General features: G+C 48.3%; 1 protein-coding gene across 8 annotated transcripts in view; it reads right to left on the bottom strand.

The window, feature by feature from the left end:
* TRAF2 (TNF receptor associated factor 2) overlaps nt 1–16,362 on the bottom strand; it is a 1,562,837-nt gene that overhangs the window by 1,278,498 nt on the left and 267,977 nt on the right. For all 8 annotated transcript variants that reach the window (XM_069609765.1, XM_069609762.1, XM_069609766.1 and 5 more), the window contains one exon: nt 12,417–12,553. In XM_069609765.1, coding sequence (XP_069465866.1) covers nt 12,417–12,478 — 62 coding nt within the window. In that variant the 5' untranslated portion in view covers nt 12,479–12,553. The remainder of the gene's footprint in view (nt 1–12,416; nt 12,554–16,362) is intronic.

Below are 16,362 nucleotides of genomic sequence, written 5' to 3'. Positions count from 1 at the left end.
TTTAATGGTGACAAAAATGAGGCATTCTATCAATGTTCCATTAAAAAGTAAACAGGAGTCACTTTTTGTTTGAGAGGCGCAGGAGACGGGAAATATACAGCCTTCCAGGGTCTAGGAGTTCTTCATAGGCTAGTATCCACTTGTGTCAAAAATTGGCATGTGTGAAGCAAAGTACCAAATGTAGGCTCAGAATTAAACAGCTTTTAAAGAGGTGAGGCTATATTTGCACTTAACACATCATTGCCGATACTATCCTAGTATTATACTGAGCTTCACGCCCGATTTCTCCAGCTTACAAGTACTCAAGGGTCAGGTCCTACAAAAAAATGTGGGGTGGGGGGCTCATTAACATATGCAATGGGATGTCACCAGAAACTGGCAATCAGTGAAATATGCACATTTCATGCAATTGGCTTTGCATACCCACACAAATTGCACAGGATGAATGTTGATTTCATAAAATCAACAAAAACAAAAAATAAAAGGGAGTATATTTTCTTCCAATACTGTTAAAAAATGTAAAAAAGTTAGCACGTTTTTAACCCAGAATCAATGCCAATGTTTTCCCTGCCGAGTGCACTCCCGAAATGTTACTTTTCACCTTTAGTTGTTCGTTATTTTTCACCAGCTATATGGAGCAGTGTTAAAGTGCCTGACCCCTGAGCTTGGCGTCTGCGGTTCGAATCCCCAATTCGCACTTAAAATAGTAAATGTGAAAAAGACAGTTAAAGTGTACTGTTTTACAACCGGCCTCTAAAATACAAAGGAGGGGGGGGGGCGTGCGCCCTCTGAAAAAAGCATTTACACTCGAATTAAGCCATGAAGTACTGTAGCAGTAGGCATCATTGGACTGGACGACCAATGCAAATAGCAATTTTTTGATGGGAATACAAGGAAACAAACTATCACCAAATAACATTGTACTTGTGCCTATGGCTCAGGAAAATAACAAAAAAATCTAAAAGGATTATTTTGCATAAATACAAAAATATTCTTGGAGCCAACAAACTCACCGAGTCCTGGCATAAAAGCTACATCGTCCCCATTTCTAAAAAGGGTGATGGGATCTTACCTGAAAACTATCGGACAATTGCCCTCCTGGACTCCTCTGAAGATTTTTTCTTCCCCGATCCTGGATGAGTTGGCCAACTCGGCCACTGAGACCAATAAACTATCAAATTACCCGCTTTGGTGGCTCAAGTAAAAAAAAAAATGAAGACTAAATATTGCAGGTACACTTCAATACCACTACTTACCCATTATAGGCAAAACATCTTAGCAAAACACTATAGACCCAAACGTATGGATTTAACTTATGAAAAATAACTAATCGCATGGAAAGCATTATTTGGAGAAAAAAAACAACGAATCTCAGGAATTGTGTTCCCATGATTGCCTTCAGATTGGAATTGGGTATACAATCGATCTATTCTTATGGTTTGTTAAGGAAACCCAGGATGCTACATAACATCTTAAATCCTCTAGGAGCCTAGTTGTATAAGGAATTACGTTTTATGCTGACCAACAAGAGTTGTAATGAGTTAAATTCTTTCTATAATGATAGCAGGATTGTATTAGCATAAATCGCAGGCAACAGAGAATGGTTAAAATCCAACCCCTTGAGAGTCAAATGGAAAGTGAGAGAGAGTCTGAATGGATAAAACAATGTGATAAGTTGGAGCAAATCAGGTTCCTAAAGGAAAATAGGATAACAATTAGACGCTATGAGACACTTGCAGGATACCTAAAGTGTTGACTATTCTTAGTCCATTCTATCGACAGGTCTTTTTGCGTCTCAGACTCAACCAGCTCTGCACACTGGATGTATGGGGCCTAATTAGGGGAGTCTCCTGAAATTAACAGAATTGTTCCCTAAGTAGAACTGAGGGTAATCTGGAAACACTTATTTTTATACTTTTAAGGTACCCTTGATGTCCATAGGTTTCTAGTCCGATTCCAGAAAGGTATACACGTTCCAGCTGATGAGGTACTTGCGGCAGATTTAAGTTTAGAACAACAAAATATGTACTTGACAGCTGTTAACTTCATGAAAGTATGTCAAACTTTTTGGGGAAACGTTGCTAGAAGAGTGCTAATCAGAACAGTAGATGATGCTTGAGCTGATGTTGGCGTTTGTAACTTCTCGCTGTATATTATGTGAAAGTGTAGGGCTAATAAGAGTACCTCCCACAGCTTCGTTTTTAAGATTCCCAATGCACCACTGTCAAGTAAGCTAATTGGGTTTGAATCGAATTTTAGAATTAACGCCCTTTAATATTTTACCATATATTACATTACTTTTGACTATGTTTTATTATATGAATGGATTAATGAGGTTATATGTTTTATGAAGTTGTACGTACTTTTCATAGATACGTACAATAGTTTTGTTAAACCAATCTGCGAATACAGTTTTTCTTTTTTTTAAACATAAATATGTTAGTGGTTATCAGAGATATGCCATATAATTACACACATTTCATACCAGGAAGTCGTTTCTAAAAAATAAATAATTATTTGTATATCGGCACATCGAATAGTTAAGACCCAGCGATGTGTTCAAAATGACCCAAAAATGTCCATAATCTCCTATGACAATGTTTGCATGTGCATTTTACTCAAAATTATTCCCAGTGGCCTTCCTAAAACAGACCATTTGTGAACTGTGTGAATCGACCAGTCCAGACGCAAAAGAACAAGTTACGTTCTTACCTGGTAACGTTCTTTCGATGGGATGGTCCGACGACGTATTCCATATCTATGACAGGTAATGTCCACAGCTGTGCTGCTTCGGAAAATCTTCGGCGTCTGCGTCCTGCGTCGATGACGTCGATGCGCCGTCCCCGAGGACCTCTTCCGACGGCCGACGTCACCCGATGTGATAAGTAGGACGCACGATGCCCATAGCCTCAGTTGTAGTTTTTTCCCCCAGAACGTGTGCCACCAGTTTTCTGCCAGTCAGACACACAAGGCCTTGCGGAACGCAAGCTGCAATTGCAAAAGAAATTCTGCAGCGGGGAAGGTAGGGAAGGAACGATATGGAATACATCGTCAGACCATCCCATCGAAAGAACGTTACCAGGTAAGAAAGTAACTTGTTCTTCGAGGGGATCGGGTCCTCCGACGTATTCCATATCTATGACAGACTCCCAAAGCAGTACCAAGCAAGGAGGTGGGAAAAGAATTTAGAACACAAATTTAGCATGCCCAATCAAATAGCGGAATAAAGGACTGCATTGCCAAAGGCCAGATCCTGCCCTCGGATGGAATCGAGGGAGTAGTGCTGTACAAAATATGTACTGAAGCCCAGATGGCTGCAATACAGATGTGACGAATAGGTACACCCCTCTGCAGGGCAGTAGACGCAGCCACTCCCCTGGTAGAATGGGCCCACAAGCCAGCCGGAGGGTCCTTACCCGCCAAGCGGTAAAACTCGGAGATAGCTAAAATAATCCAACGAGACAAAGTCTGTTTCGTCACAGCTTGTCCCAAACGCTTTCCAGCGTAACCAATGAAAAGTTGATCGTCCACTCTGACCCGGGACATGCGCGAAATATAAAAGCTCAACGCTCTCCTAGGATCAAGCCTATGGAGCCTCTCCTCTTCCTTACCAGGATGTGGAGGAGGCTAGAACGCCGGAAGAACAACCTTCTGGCTCAAATGAAATTCCGAAACCACCTTCGGAAGAAAAGAAGGACGAACTCTAAGGACAACCCTGTCCTTATGAAAAACAGTGAAGAGTGGCTTAACTGAAAGTGCCTGTAACTCACTCACTCTGCGAGCGGAAGTAACCGCAACCAAAAACACAGTTTTCAGAGTTAACAGTCTCAAAGGGCAAGAATGTAAAGGCTCAAACGGAGCACCCATAAGAAACTTAAGAACAAGGTTCAAATCCCAACCGGGCACCAGAAAAGGTGACGGAGGGAACACATTAGTGAGCCCTTTCAAAAACTGAGAAATTAAAGGAATCTTAAAATAGGAACATTCTTCAGACGAGCGCTTAAATATGGACAGCGACGCCAGGTAACCTTTAATGGTCCCCACTTGCAAGCCCCTGTGGGCCAAGGAAAGCAAAAAAGACAGAACCATGGGAATGTCACATTCCAAAGGATCCACATTCTTAACTCTGCACCAGTCGCAGAACTTTCTCCAACGGCAACGGTACAGAGACTTTGTTGCCGGCCGTCTTGCCGAGAGCAACACCTCCATCACGTCTTCAGGGAGATCCCAATCCTTATACCTCAGCCTTTCAGAAGCCAGCGTGAAGGTTGAGGCTCTGACCTCTGGATGGAGAACCTGACCCCCCTCCCGTGAGAGTTTATCGTCTCGGTAGGGAAGACGACGTGGAGGGCAGATGGACAAGTCGAGAAGGTCCGGGTACCACGTCCTCCGGGCCCACGCCGGAGCAATGAGGATCATCCGAACCTCCGTAACCTCCGCAGTACTTGCGGAATGACGGGGACTGGAGGAAACGCGTACAGCAGTGGGAATGACCACTCCACCACGAACACGTCTCCTAAGGCTCCTTTTGGAGGAAATTCCCGCGAGCAGAACCTTTCGCACTTCCGGTTGACACTGGAGGCAAAGAGATCTATTTGAGGGGTCCCCAAAGGGCGAAGATCTCCAGGAGGATCTCCTGAGCCAGCTCCCACTCGTGAGTGATCGTGCTCTGCCTGCTCAGAGCGTCCGCCGTCTCGTTGTCGTCTCCGGCCATATGAACTGCCGAGATCGAAACTTCCTGCTGGATGGCCCAGAACTCAAGCTGCATCGCCTCCCTGCACAGAGGAAGTGACCCTGCCCCCCCTTTTTGTTGAGGTAGTGCATGGCCACCGTGTTGTCCGTTAGAATCAGGACACTCTTTCCTCGCACAGTCAGCAGAAAAGCCTTCAGGGCAAGCCCGACGGCCCTCAGCTCCAACAGATTGATATGGAGTCTGGACTCCGACGGAGACCAACGACCGCTGACTGTCAACTCGTTGGCATGAGCTCCCCATCCCGTGAGGGATGCGTCCGTCACGATCGTCACCTCCGGCCAGGGCTGCCAAAATGGGGTCCCCTTCATCAGATTGCCTTCGACGGCCCACCACAGAAGGTCCTGGGTGACCGAGGGCGGCACCTGAACAGGGTCCGACAGCCTGCCGGAGGACTGAGACCACTGGAGCTTGAATGCCCACTGCAAAGATCTCATCCGCAGACGAGCCTCTGGCACCAGAAGAATGCAGGATGCCATGAGGCTGAGCAGTCTCAAAAACTCGGATGCTGGGAGATTCTGGGCAAGTTGAAACTTGTGCACCATCTGCTGAATGTGAAGAGCCCTCACCTGGGGAGGAAAACACTGCCCCAGGGATGTGTCGAGCACTGCTCCGATGTACTGGAGCCGCTGCGTTGGTGTCAAATGGGACTTCTTTAAATTGAGGGAGAAGCCCAGCTTGTGAAGGGAGTGGCAGGTGACGGAGAGATGATCCAGGAATTGCTCGGGAGAGCTCCCCCTGATCAACCAATCGTCCAGGTAGGGGTAGACGTGAATCCCCCCTTTCCTGAGATGCACTGCCACCACCACCATGAGCTTGGTGAAAAACCCTCGGGGCGGAGGTCAATGAGACCGGCAGGACCCGAAACTGAAAGTGCGAGTCGCCAACCGCAAACCTCAGGTACTTCTTGTGCTTGGGATGGATCGGCACATGGAAGTAAGCGTCCTTGAGGTCGAGAGACACCAACCAGTCCTGAAGTTGAAGGGCCTGGAGGACTTGAGAGAGAGTAACCATCTTGAACTTGTCCTTCCTGAGGAGTTTGTTCAAACCGCGCAAGTCCATGATGGGTCTCAATCCCCCGTCTTTCTTCGAAATCAAAAAATAAGGGGAATACCATCCCTTGTTCCTCTCCGCTACAGGCACCAGTTCTATGGCGCCTTTCTCCAGCAGGGCTTGAATTTCGTGCGCAAGAAGCGGATCCAGACTCTTCAAAGAGAGGTTCCCAGATGGATTGTCGTGAGGCCTCTGCCGAAAGGGAAGACAGTAGCCGTGGGTCATGATCTCCAGAACCCACACATCTGAAGTAATGGCTCGCCACTCTACAAGATGCTGCGCCAGCCTTCCCCCAACCGGCGAACCATGGGACTTGGCCTCATGACTGAGTGGTAGCGGGTGCGGCGTTGCCTGAGGGCAAAGAGGCAACTGCCCGAGCAGCCTTGGCACCTCGAGTACCCTCGTTTCCACCTCTGGCACTCTTACGGTGGCCTCTTTGACTGCTAGCTCCTCTTGCTTTACTGAAGGACGAGTAATAGCGAAAGGAACCTCCCCTCCATTGCTGTCCCCTAGGACGAAAAGGCGGAGGTTGTCGAACTGCAGCGCCCAACGACTTCGATGAAGCTTTGGAGGTCTGCAACCTCTGAAGGCTCTCGTCAGCCTTGCTGCCAAAAAGATGTTCACCGTCAAAGGGCATGTTGAGGAGCCGGGACTGCACATCAGGAGCAAACCCAGACTTCCACAACCATGCAAACCTGCGTATTACGGTGCTCGCCGCCATGGACCGGCTGACACAATCTGCCATGTCCAAATTCGACTGAACGGCCTCACACATGGCATCCTTGCCATCCTGAACCATAGCAAGGAAACCATCCCGTTCGTCCCCTTCGGGAATATATTCAGCCGCTAATGCAACACAGTTCCACAGAGTGTGTGTGAAACGAGACAAGGCACATATGGAGTTGGCCGCCTGAAGCGCCATACCCCCTGAAGAAAACACTTTCTTCGCCCAGCCGTCAAAACGTTTGTCGTCCCTATCCGGAGGGATGGTAGGATACGACGCCTGCTTTGCCGGGGCCGTAGCCCCCTGCACCACCAAACTCTCCGGAGGGGGTGCCTGGACAAGTAGCAGGGGTCGCTACTGGCTGGACGGTATTTTCGCGACAAAGACTTGCCCACTGCCGGGAGACTCTCCAGAGCAGTCCAAGCCGCCGCCACCCTTCTCTGCAGAGCCATATGAATGAAACGGCAATACCGGGTCAGTGGGGGGACCAAGATCAAGGATGTCCGTGAGATCATCCTGAACGAACTCCCCTGGGGGAGCCAACCAAGCCAAGTACTCGGTGACCCGAGACATAAGGCGCCGATATGAAGAATCAGGCTCCGGTTGTCACGATGTCCGCTCCCGGGGAGCCGGCTCAGGCCTTGCGTCCCCGAAAGCGGACATCAAGTCCCCGGGGAAGGTCCCAGCAACCCCTTATAGGGCCCCTTTGGTCAGCGTCCTGGCGCCTATGGCGCCAGGCTCATAGAAAACGTCAGTCCTGGCGCCATAGGCGCCAGGCTCATTATGAAAGTGTTTGGATGCACTTACCTGATGCAGACCATGCTGCAGAACCCCGGCCTCCTTGAGGCCTGAAAGGAACTACTTTACCTGTTGGACTCATTTACCACCCGGGCGTGGTCGGGGAAGGATACATACCTGATTGGAGGAAGGACACATTCTAGGAACTTCTTCCAAGGCTATTTAAACCACACCCGATCAGCCACACATGCTTCACGTTGTTCTGCATCTAGCAGCTGGACGCTCACCGTGTCTGCTCCTGCATCTTGACTTCTGCCACACCTGCCAGCATCCTGAATCACCTGCAAAGGAAAGGAACAAGAGAACAGAAGAAGGAAAAGGCCTCACCTGCTAAATCTGCATCCCAGAGACATTTCGCCGACAATCCTGAAAAGGAAGACATTTATTTTTAAAAGCACATTGCATCGATCGCTGCAGCGCCACATTCTACTCACCTTTACAGGGCGCCTCCATGTTCAGCAGCGCCCATCCGGATTCGCAGTCGCGCCCCCGCGCCTAGGGAGAAAAAGACAAGAACAAAGGTGAGAGAAAGAAGGGAAAAGGGAAGCTAAAACTCCATGTCAAGACTTACCTGTTGGGTCATTCCCTTTTCATTTCGGGTCCGCGCCGCATCCAGGCATTTTCGGACCCCGGCCCCTAAGGGGAAAAAGACATCAGCGTTAATGAGTGAATGAAAAGACATTACCAAAACACTCATTAAAGACTTACCTGATTTCCACAAGGATTTCAACGCTCACCTCGGGTCGGTGCCTGTTCCCCGGCATTTCATACCCCGGCCCCTATGGGGAAAAAGACACTAGCATTAGAACATTAATGCATGGACACAAGGGGAACCACTTATAGAAAACTTACCTGGAAGCAAAGCAAGTTTGGTTCTCACCCATCCGAAAATCCAGTGACGTAACTGGATACCAACGCGCCCCTGCGTCAGAAGCAGGATGGAGAGCTCGTCCTTCCAGACCCTAAGGTGAGACGCTACGGGGAAGCACAGAAGGGTTTTGAGGAGGGTGAGAGGGGTAAATGGGAGGCCGATTGCATTACCCCGCAGACAGTTAACCCCATATTCTAACCTACAGAAGGATACTTCCCCAGATCTGGGGCCCGGTCCAGTCCGGCTTCCGAACCCTGCACATCACCTTAGACGAGGTCACAGCAGCGCGAACCAGGCCAGCGCCCCCGTGGGAGTCAGGTGAGCGTTACACCGGCCTACAAAACTCCACCTCCGGAGAGGTGTCCAGTCCACTGGCATCATGCAGCGACTGCCTCAGGTCATCAAACTGGCTATGGCCCGAGGTAAGCTCATCTGGTACCGTAACCGGAACCAAGCCGTCATCAGAGCCTTCATCACCCTCTGATATGTACTCCAGGCGGTGAGAGGAAGACATCTGGGGACCAAAGCTGTGCCTGACCTTAGCCAGAGCCTTTCTAGGGGCTAACCCCATGCTACGGGGCCCCTCCGACACCACCGCCTCGAAAGGCGTCGAGGGCGCCGAACGAGTCGGCGTAGACAGAAACGGCGTTGACGTCAAGCGAATCGGCTTCGATGTCAGCTGCAGCACCGCCAGCATCGACGGCGTCGACACAGGTCTCGAAGCCGGAGCTCCGAGCGTGTCTCTCGACGACCTAGGCGCCGACGACCCCCTGGGAGGCGGAGCCTCGAGAGAAATCATCGACGACCTCGGCGCCACAGGCGTGGACGTCTTCTTCAAAGACGGCACAGGATCACGCGGTCTCGAGCGCGTCGAGTACCGGGACCTGGAACGGGCATGGCGAGAACGGCTACCCTTGTCTGAGCGGGACCTCTCCCGCAAGCTGTGCCGACCACCCGAGCCCGAAGGCGTACGAGCGGTATCACTCGACCAGTGCCGACCGACCCCACTCGGAGGCGCGGACGGACCGGTGCCCTGCGATTCAAGAACCGCTAGCATCTGCTTCCCGAAGGAAGCCCATTGCTCCGGTGTCGCTTGCATGGAGGGATAAGCGACCCGCCGACGGGCGGAGTCCTCGTAAGAGGACGGGGAAGGCGACCGATGCCGGCGCTTCCAGGAATGCCTCAAAGAGGCGGAGGAGTGGCTAGAGCGACTCCTGGAAGGAGACCCACTGGACTTCCGACGATGATGCGGAGAGTCGCCTCTCGAGTCATCCTTCGAAAGTGTAACGCTCACCTGGCTCCCACGGAGGCGCTGGTCTGGTCTGGGTTGCTGTGGCCTCTTCAAGCGTGATGCGCAGAATTCGGACCACTGATTGAACAGGACCCCCAAATCTTGCTTGTCTGGCCCGTAGGAATATCCTTCTGCAGATGAGAAAGGGGATTAACTGTCTGCTGAATAGTGTGCTTGCTCCCCCCTTTCCCCCTTCGTTCTTCTCCGACTTCCTCCAAAACCCCCGGTTTAAGCTCACCTTATGGTTTGGAAGGATGAACTCTCCATCCTGCTTCTGGTGCAGGGGCGCGTGTTCGTCCAGTTACTTCACTGGTTTTCAGAATGGCGCTGGCAAATCCACTTGACTTTTCTGAGCGATACGCCGTAAGTATGAAGATGCAAAAGTTCAAGTGTGAGCCTCCTTTTATGTTGTTTTTTCCTAACCTGTGATCTGTCCTTTATTTCAGGTGCAGAACGAAGGTGATGCGTTAAGGGGTTAAATTGTCGGTGGTAAAATCAGGTGAGTTAGTGCTGAGGGCGACCCCTCTAAATGTCTTTATAATTCCCCAGTAATGTCTTTTGTCCTTTCCCCATAGGGGCCGGGGTGCGGTACCTGCCAAAGATGTGGCGCCGACCCGAGATGTGGATTGGTTCACCAAGAAAAGCCGGTAAGTAATATGGCTGAAAATTCGGCTTTCCTCTTGTGTTCCCTTGCTCACCTTTTGTCTCTTCTTCTCTCCCCTAGGTGCAGGGATGTGGCGACCGGTGCTGAGAGCCGCGATGGAGCCGGGCGGCGTCTCAGGAACAGATGAGTGAAGCGCGGCGCTGCAGCGAGCAACGCGGTGCTTTTAAATGGAAGTCTTCCTTCAGGAATGCTGGCGTGAAGATTCCGGATGCAGGTAAGAAGGTTGAATAAGTTCTTGGTTTTCACCTTTCTCTTCTCTTCTTTCCTTACAGGTGTTCCAGGTTCGAGGCTGGCGTGGCTGGAGTCCAGGTGCAGGAGCTGACACGGTGAGCGTTCAGCTGCTGGGATGCAGAACAACGCGAAGCACGTGTGGCTGTCCGGGCGTGGCTTAAATAGCCTTGGAAGAAGTTCCAGGTGAGTATTCTTCCACAGCCCCACCCAAGTAACAAAATAGTTCCTTCAGAAAAATAGTCCCTCCTAAGCCTCATTTGGCTTGGTTCTTCATGCAGCATGGTCTGCATCAGGTGAGTATGCAGCATGGTCTGCTTCAGGTAAGTGCACCAAACACTTCCCCTTATGAGCCTGGCGCCTATGGCGCCAGGACTGATGTCCAACATGAGCCTGGCGCCAACGGCGCCAGGACAGAGTTCAAAGAGCCCCTATAAAGGGCCGCTGGGCTTTTACCCGGGGGCATGATGCCTGCTCCCGAGGGTGCTGGGCCTGGCCTGGTGCTCCGGGGGTAGGCATCATGACAGAAAGCCCCGCAGACCTCGACTTCCGGGGCTTAGACACCCGACCTACCGACAGCTTCTTCTTGCGTTCCCGCAAGGCCTTTGCTGTGAGCGACTGGCAGTCGACACAGTCGTCCGTATTGTGGGCCTCGCCGAGGCACCAGAGGCAGGCGTTGTGCGAGTCCGTGACTGACATCTTGGACCCACAGTCCCCGCATTTCTTGAAGCCCGGACGCGGGGTTGAAGACGAAGTAGACATCGCCACGAACAGGTCTTCACAAAAAAACGAACAGGTTCAACGAACCGAGAAGAAAACAGCAAACTCCAAAGAGTCGAGGCGTACTGAGATTCACTAAGCGAACACGTTTGCGGAAAAAACGGAACTGAGGCTATGGGCGTTGTGCGTCCTACTTATCACATCGGGTGACGTCGGCCGTCGGAGGAGGTCGGAGGGGACGGCGCATCGACGTCATCGACGCAGGATGCAGACGCCCAAGATTTTCCGAAGCAGCACAGCTGTGGACATTGCCTGTCATAGATATGGAATACGTCGGAGGACCCAATCCCCTCAAATTAATATTACCTTTCAAAATTACAGCAGAAGTATGGTCAGTAAGCCACGACTGGGCAGAGAAGGGAGAGGAGAGGCCTTATATTATACATATCTTCACATGGACACAGGAGCAGCTTTAGCGCAGGGCTGACCCGGCGACTGCCCGGGGCCCCATCTGCACACCGCCACGCCAGTCTTTCAAGGTCTCACCCGAGCTGACATGGTGGGAGAAGGCACAGCAGGCGCCCTTTTGAAATTAAATGCACCCTACTCGTGTTGGCGCCTGCTTTCCAGAGCAAGAGTGGGGTGCATATAATAATAGGGCGCTGATCCTAATGCATTGGTGTCCTATTCCAGTGAATAACTCCCTGCTCTCCTGCGTTCGCGCAGGGAGGTCAAAAAATAAAATAATTGGCGCATGGAACAATGGCGCGCTGGGGGAGGAGGAGGCCCACATGTTTGGTTCACTGCCCGAGGGTGCTACCACCACTAAGGCCGGCCCTGCCCAGGAATGTCTATATAAAAGGTGAAGAGGTGAACGAACACAAAATCACCTCTGCAGACCACACGCAGCTCCATAAACAATGTCCAAATACATTTGCACCACGACGGCTTCCAGCAGTACTCACTTTCCCCCGGCACCTACCATGCATTGTACAGAAGCAACGATTATGTTTGAGGCAGAGAGAATGACTAAAGCCCAAGACCTAAGATTAAAGCCACTTCAAAAATAGTAATTGTGTCCCAATGTTGCCCGCTATAGTAGAACGACTCTCACAATGGCCTAAATGTGTGGTCTGCAATCAAAAAGCATGAATACAGCCCCTTCACTAGTCGATGTGAAGCAACAATGTATAAAAAAAAGGTACACAGACAATGCAATTATTTTTGTACGGATGCACTTTTTTTCGAAAACTTAACACCTCTCTCGAAGGCCCGATAGAACTCCCACATGTTAGCTATAATGTCCAGAGCACTTACATGCGTTTAGTGGCCAGGGCATCGGAACTGGCGCTGTACAGATCGAGGTAAGGCCATTCCATTTGCAGCACCGGACCCCGGGTATCACAGTGGTTAAGTTAGGACTCTCCACTCAGTCGAAGAGACCATCGTAGAGCCTGCAAAGAAGACACACACAATTGCGTTAAGACTTTCTACTGTGAAATCGAACTGCGGAAAAGAAACCGAAGCGGATTTTGACGCGCGGGGTGCATCAGATCATAAGTGAAACTGAACGTCATGCATGAAACAGCTAAAAGGGGAAATCCAGACTTGATTGCTTTCGTTCTGCTCACGACGGCTGTGAACTGGATCCGGGACGGAATAGTTATTTTCTTTTTGTTATGAGCATTGCCTTTCATTATTTGAAGTGACATTATAGGCGTGACTCCTTGGGCAACTACAAATACCCCCCAACGTTCCAATTAACTAGAACATTTGTGTCTGCTGCCAATACAAACTAAGTGTGTAAAACAATAAAGCTCCCTTTTAAAGATTAGTTTATGCCCATGATGTGCACTGCCATAAGCAAAAATAGGGTTTGTTTTCATGTTGGTATCAAATATTCTTAACATCATGCATTACAGCAAGTTGGAGGTTTGTGACAAACCCTTTAACAGGTGACAATTTTACACAATTTCTTTTAGAGCGGGGATCACATGATCAATTGTGATGCAGTATAAAAAGCATGTGTAAAAGGTGTACGTGAAGGTTTTATGCATGATTTTACGTCACGCCATATACGTATTTACATATTGTCAGGTTGCTTACTATGGGATTTGTACTTTTCAAAAAAGCACTATAAGACAGTATTACTGTAGTCCTTGAAAGCTAAAACGTAAATATTTGTACCAAGCAGAGCTCAGAAGGTAGAGGCTAAGTGCCTAATCAGCTTTCACAAAATCTAGCCCACTAGCATTGGCAAGGACATTTTATTAAGGGCGTACCATTTGTATGGTACTCAACCTTGCTGACCAGTACGGGGATGTTCGAAACTTATTTGACATTTACTGCACACTGTTTTCAGTGAATGGTGAATAAAAGTTTGACTGTGCACGTCTGGCCTTTGGGAGGCAGCATTGCACCAAATATAAAGTGCTTATGGTGACGCACCATTTCACAGAAAACACTGGTAAATATTTTGTCACCCGTTACCATGGGGCGAGTGCATTTCTCTTAAGGTCAATTAAGTAAATTGGCCCTGCAGGTCTAGAGTAATTTTTCAGAATTCATGAGGCCCAAGACTAATTTGCAGAGGGGGTTGAACTCCCCGGTTCAATCCTTAAAGTGTGTAATCTCACTGTGAGTTAACTGCAGAAAGTTGAGTCCCATGATTTTAGGGACAAAACAATGGGCCTCATTACAAGTTTGGTAGTATCTCAGCAGTAAATCCACTGAGGTACCATCAAACTGTATTACAGTTACCGCCACTTGGTCGAGCAGTATTACCGCCGAATTACAAGTGGCGGTAGGTGGTGTTAGTCCATACAACTTAATGGGGGATTTCGGCGGTATTACCGCTGGCGGTAATTCTGCCGAAGTCGCTGATTTTGGGCGTTAAGGTGGAGGAAATGTCTCCAGCTTCTTGCTGGAGGTTTTTCCTCCAGTTTGCCCCTAAACTCATAGAGGAACGGTGCAGTAATGCAGTGGTATGCTGCCCAAATTGTAATGAGGCCCAATGCCTTCTTGTGCTCCTTCATTAGTGGCCCAGAGTATGCTACCTAGAACTGCATTATTGTTGCTGTGACCCTCCCTCACTTCCCATATCACTTAATTTGACAGGCAGAAATATAGTCTCACCAGTCAAGTCACTGCACCAGAGATTATAACATAGCAGGCTAACATTAATTTGTCTTGTTGCTGCCAGTCACCAAAGTTGCCTGTGCCTTTCAGAATACTGCCCCAAATGAGAATGAGCGAAACTCTTTGCTATGCTGGGTTATGCTAGGTTATTGAATCGTGCATAACACACTGCCCTTTCTCAAGGTTTCTTGAAACTTCAGGATCTGTAAGCATCGGACTATGGGACCAAGGCAACGCAAGGAAGCTTTTTGCAACGTTTATGTGTGCAGATCTGAAAATATAAGGTGGTCCATTAGTGTGTACGTTTTAGATATTTTGTGACTTTTCTAGTATCGTGGTTAATATGCGCCCCAAGTAGCAATCGTAAATTGTGTGGCTGACTGTGATATCTGGCAGTGTTCTGTGGTATTGGAGATGAGAGATGCACCAGGTCAGGCAGCGCCCCCACCTGTTCCCATTCATAAACCAAGATGCAAACTAAGAAATGTTCAGTGAACTGTCATTGAAATAAAAGTGACTCCCCAGCGCACAAATTAGAAAGGTTTATGTCTAATATGGGTTTTACACAGCACATTGACGAAGCTACCCATAGTAAGGGTAATATGATTGTTAGTTGGCTTCCTACAATGCGACTGAGCAAACCTAACATTTCCCCTTGTCCCTGGTCGGACCACTTTATTGAGTCTAATATCACTCTAGATCATCAAATCAGAAATGCATTTACAACAAAATTGGAGCTTTTCTAGAAACTTGGAGGCTAAAACCCGAGACTATCCAAGAGTGGATGGTGCAGCTCACAGCTAATAAGTCACTCTTGGAGACCACAGAGGAGATGACCAATATGTTTTTGGATACCTTGGAAGAAGTGACGAACACCATGGCTCTGCTTAAATCTAGGAAAGTGATCAGTAAGATTCAGAATTTTTGGTTTACTGAAGAATTGAAAACCCTTAATGTATATACAAGGAAGGATTGCTATTATTGGAAAGCATCACAGGCTGAGCCAGATAAACTTGGATATTTAGCATCTGCAAAGAAATATAAAGAAGCCGTCATCCTAGCAAAGAAAGCCCCGTATGATTCATAGATTGATGAGGCGCAGTAGGAGTCCAAGGAATTGTTTTAATTCTTAAAGAATTAGAGAAATCGAATATCACACAGGAAGAAATGATTACCAAAGGTCTGGATTGGTGTTCAGGCATCCAGGATGCTATAGTGGAGAAATTGGTAAAAATTTAAATTAACATCAATAAATAAAAAGCACTCAAAGTGCTGACCACTTCTATCATTGAACCGGGATCCAGGCTAGAAGATAAGTCGTGTGATAGCTTGGAGATTCCACTTTTAACTTTAGAAGTATTTCAGAGGTTTAGCTCAGATTTATTCTGAATAAACTCAAACCCTCTGCATGTAAAGGAGATATCTTTCCAGCCACAGCAATTAAAGCATGTTCCGAACTACTACTCAGTTCAATTACGAGAATCATTAAAGCCTGCTTGAAGGAAGGCTGTGTTCCTACTCGTCTGAAGGGTGCTTGGATCACCCCATTAAAAAAAGCAGGGTCTTAATCCCACAATTCCTATGAATTACAGACCAATAACACACTCCCCCTTCTTAAAATATTGGATAGGGTGGTTTACGAACAAGTGCTAGAACATCTGAAGAATCACACCATTTTGAACAACTGTCAATCAGGTTTTCGCCTAGGTTTTACTACAGAATCAGATTTAAAGTCCCATATGATGAAAAAGATTAATGAAGGACAGATTATGTTGTTGATGCCCCTAGGTTTATCTGCGGCCTTTGATTTAGTGGATCATTCACTACTTCTAAAAAGATTGCAAGAAGTTGCTAACTTTAGTGATCAGGTGCTAGCATAGATACAATCCTTCTTGGGTAATCGAACTATGAGAGTTTGCAGTAACACAGTGGAAGCTAGACCAGTCCCTCTGAGTTAAGTAGTACCACATGGCGTCTGTCACCAATTTTTTATATCTTCACAATGCCACTATTACAATTGCTGGAGGAGAACAAGATATGCTTCTCAAATTGTGCAGATGATATCCAGTGCCTTATCTCACTGACAGGGATTATCAGGAAGATGTAAGAGTGGTGAACAAGACCT

This window comes from Ambystoma mexicanum, chromosome 8, assembly GCF_040938575.1.
Source record: "Ambystoma mexicanum isolate Mex_15411 chromosome 8, UKY_AmexF1_1, whole genome shotgun sequence".
Classification (NCBI taxonomy): Eukaryota; Metazoa; Chordata; class Amphibia; order Caudata; family Ambystomatidae; genus Ambystoma; species Ambystoma mexicanum.
The sequence above is the reverse complement of the archived record's forward strand: the minus strand, read 5'-3'. Positions and strand labels throughout refer to the sequence as shown.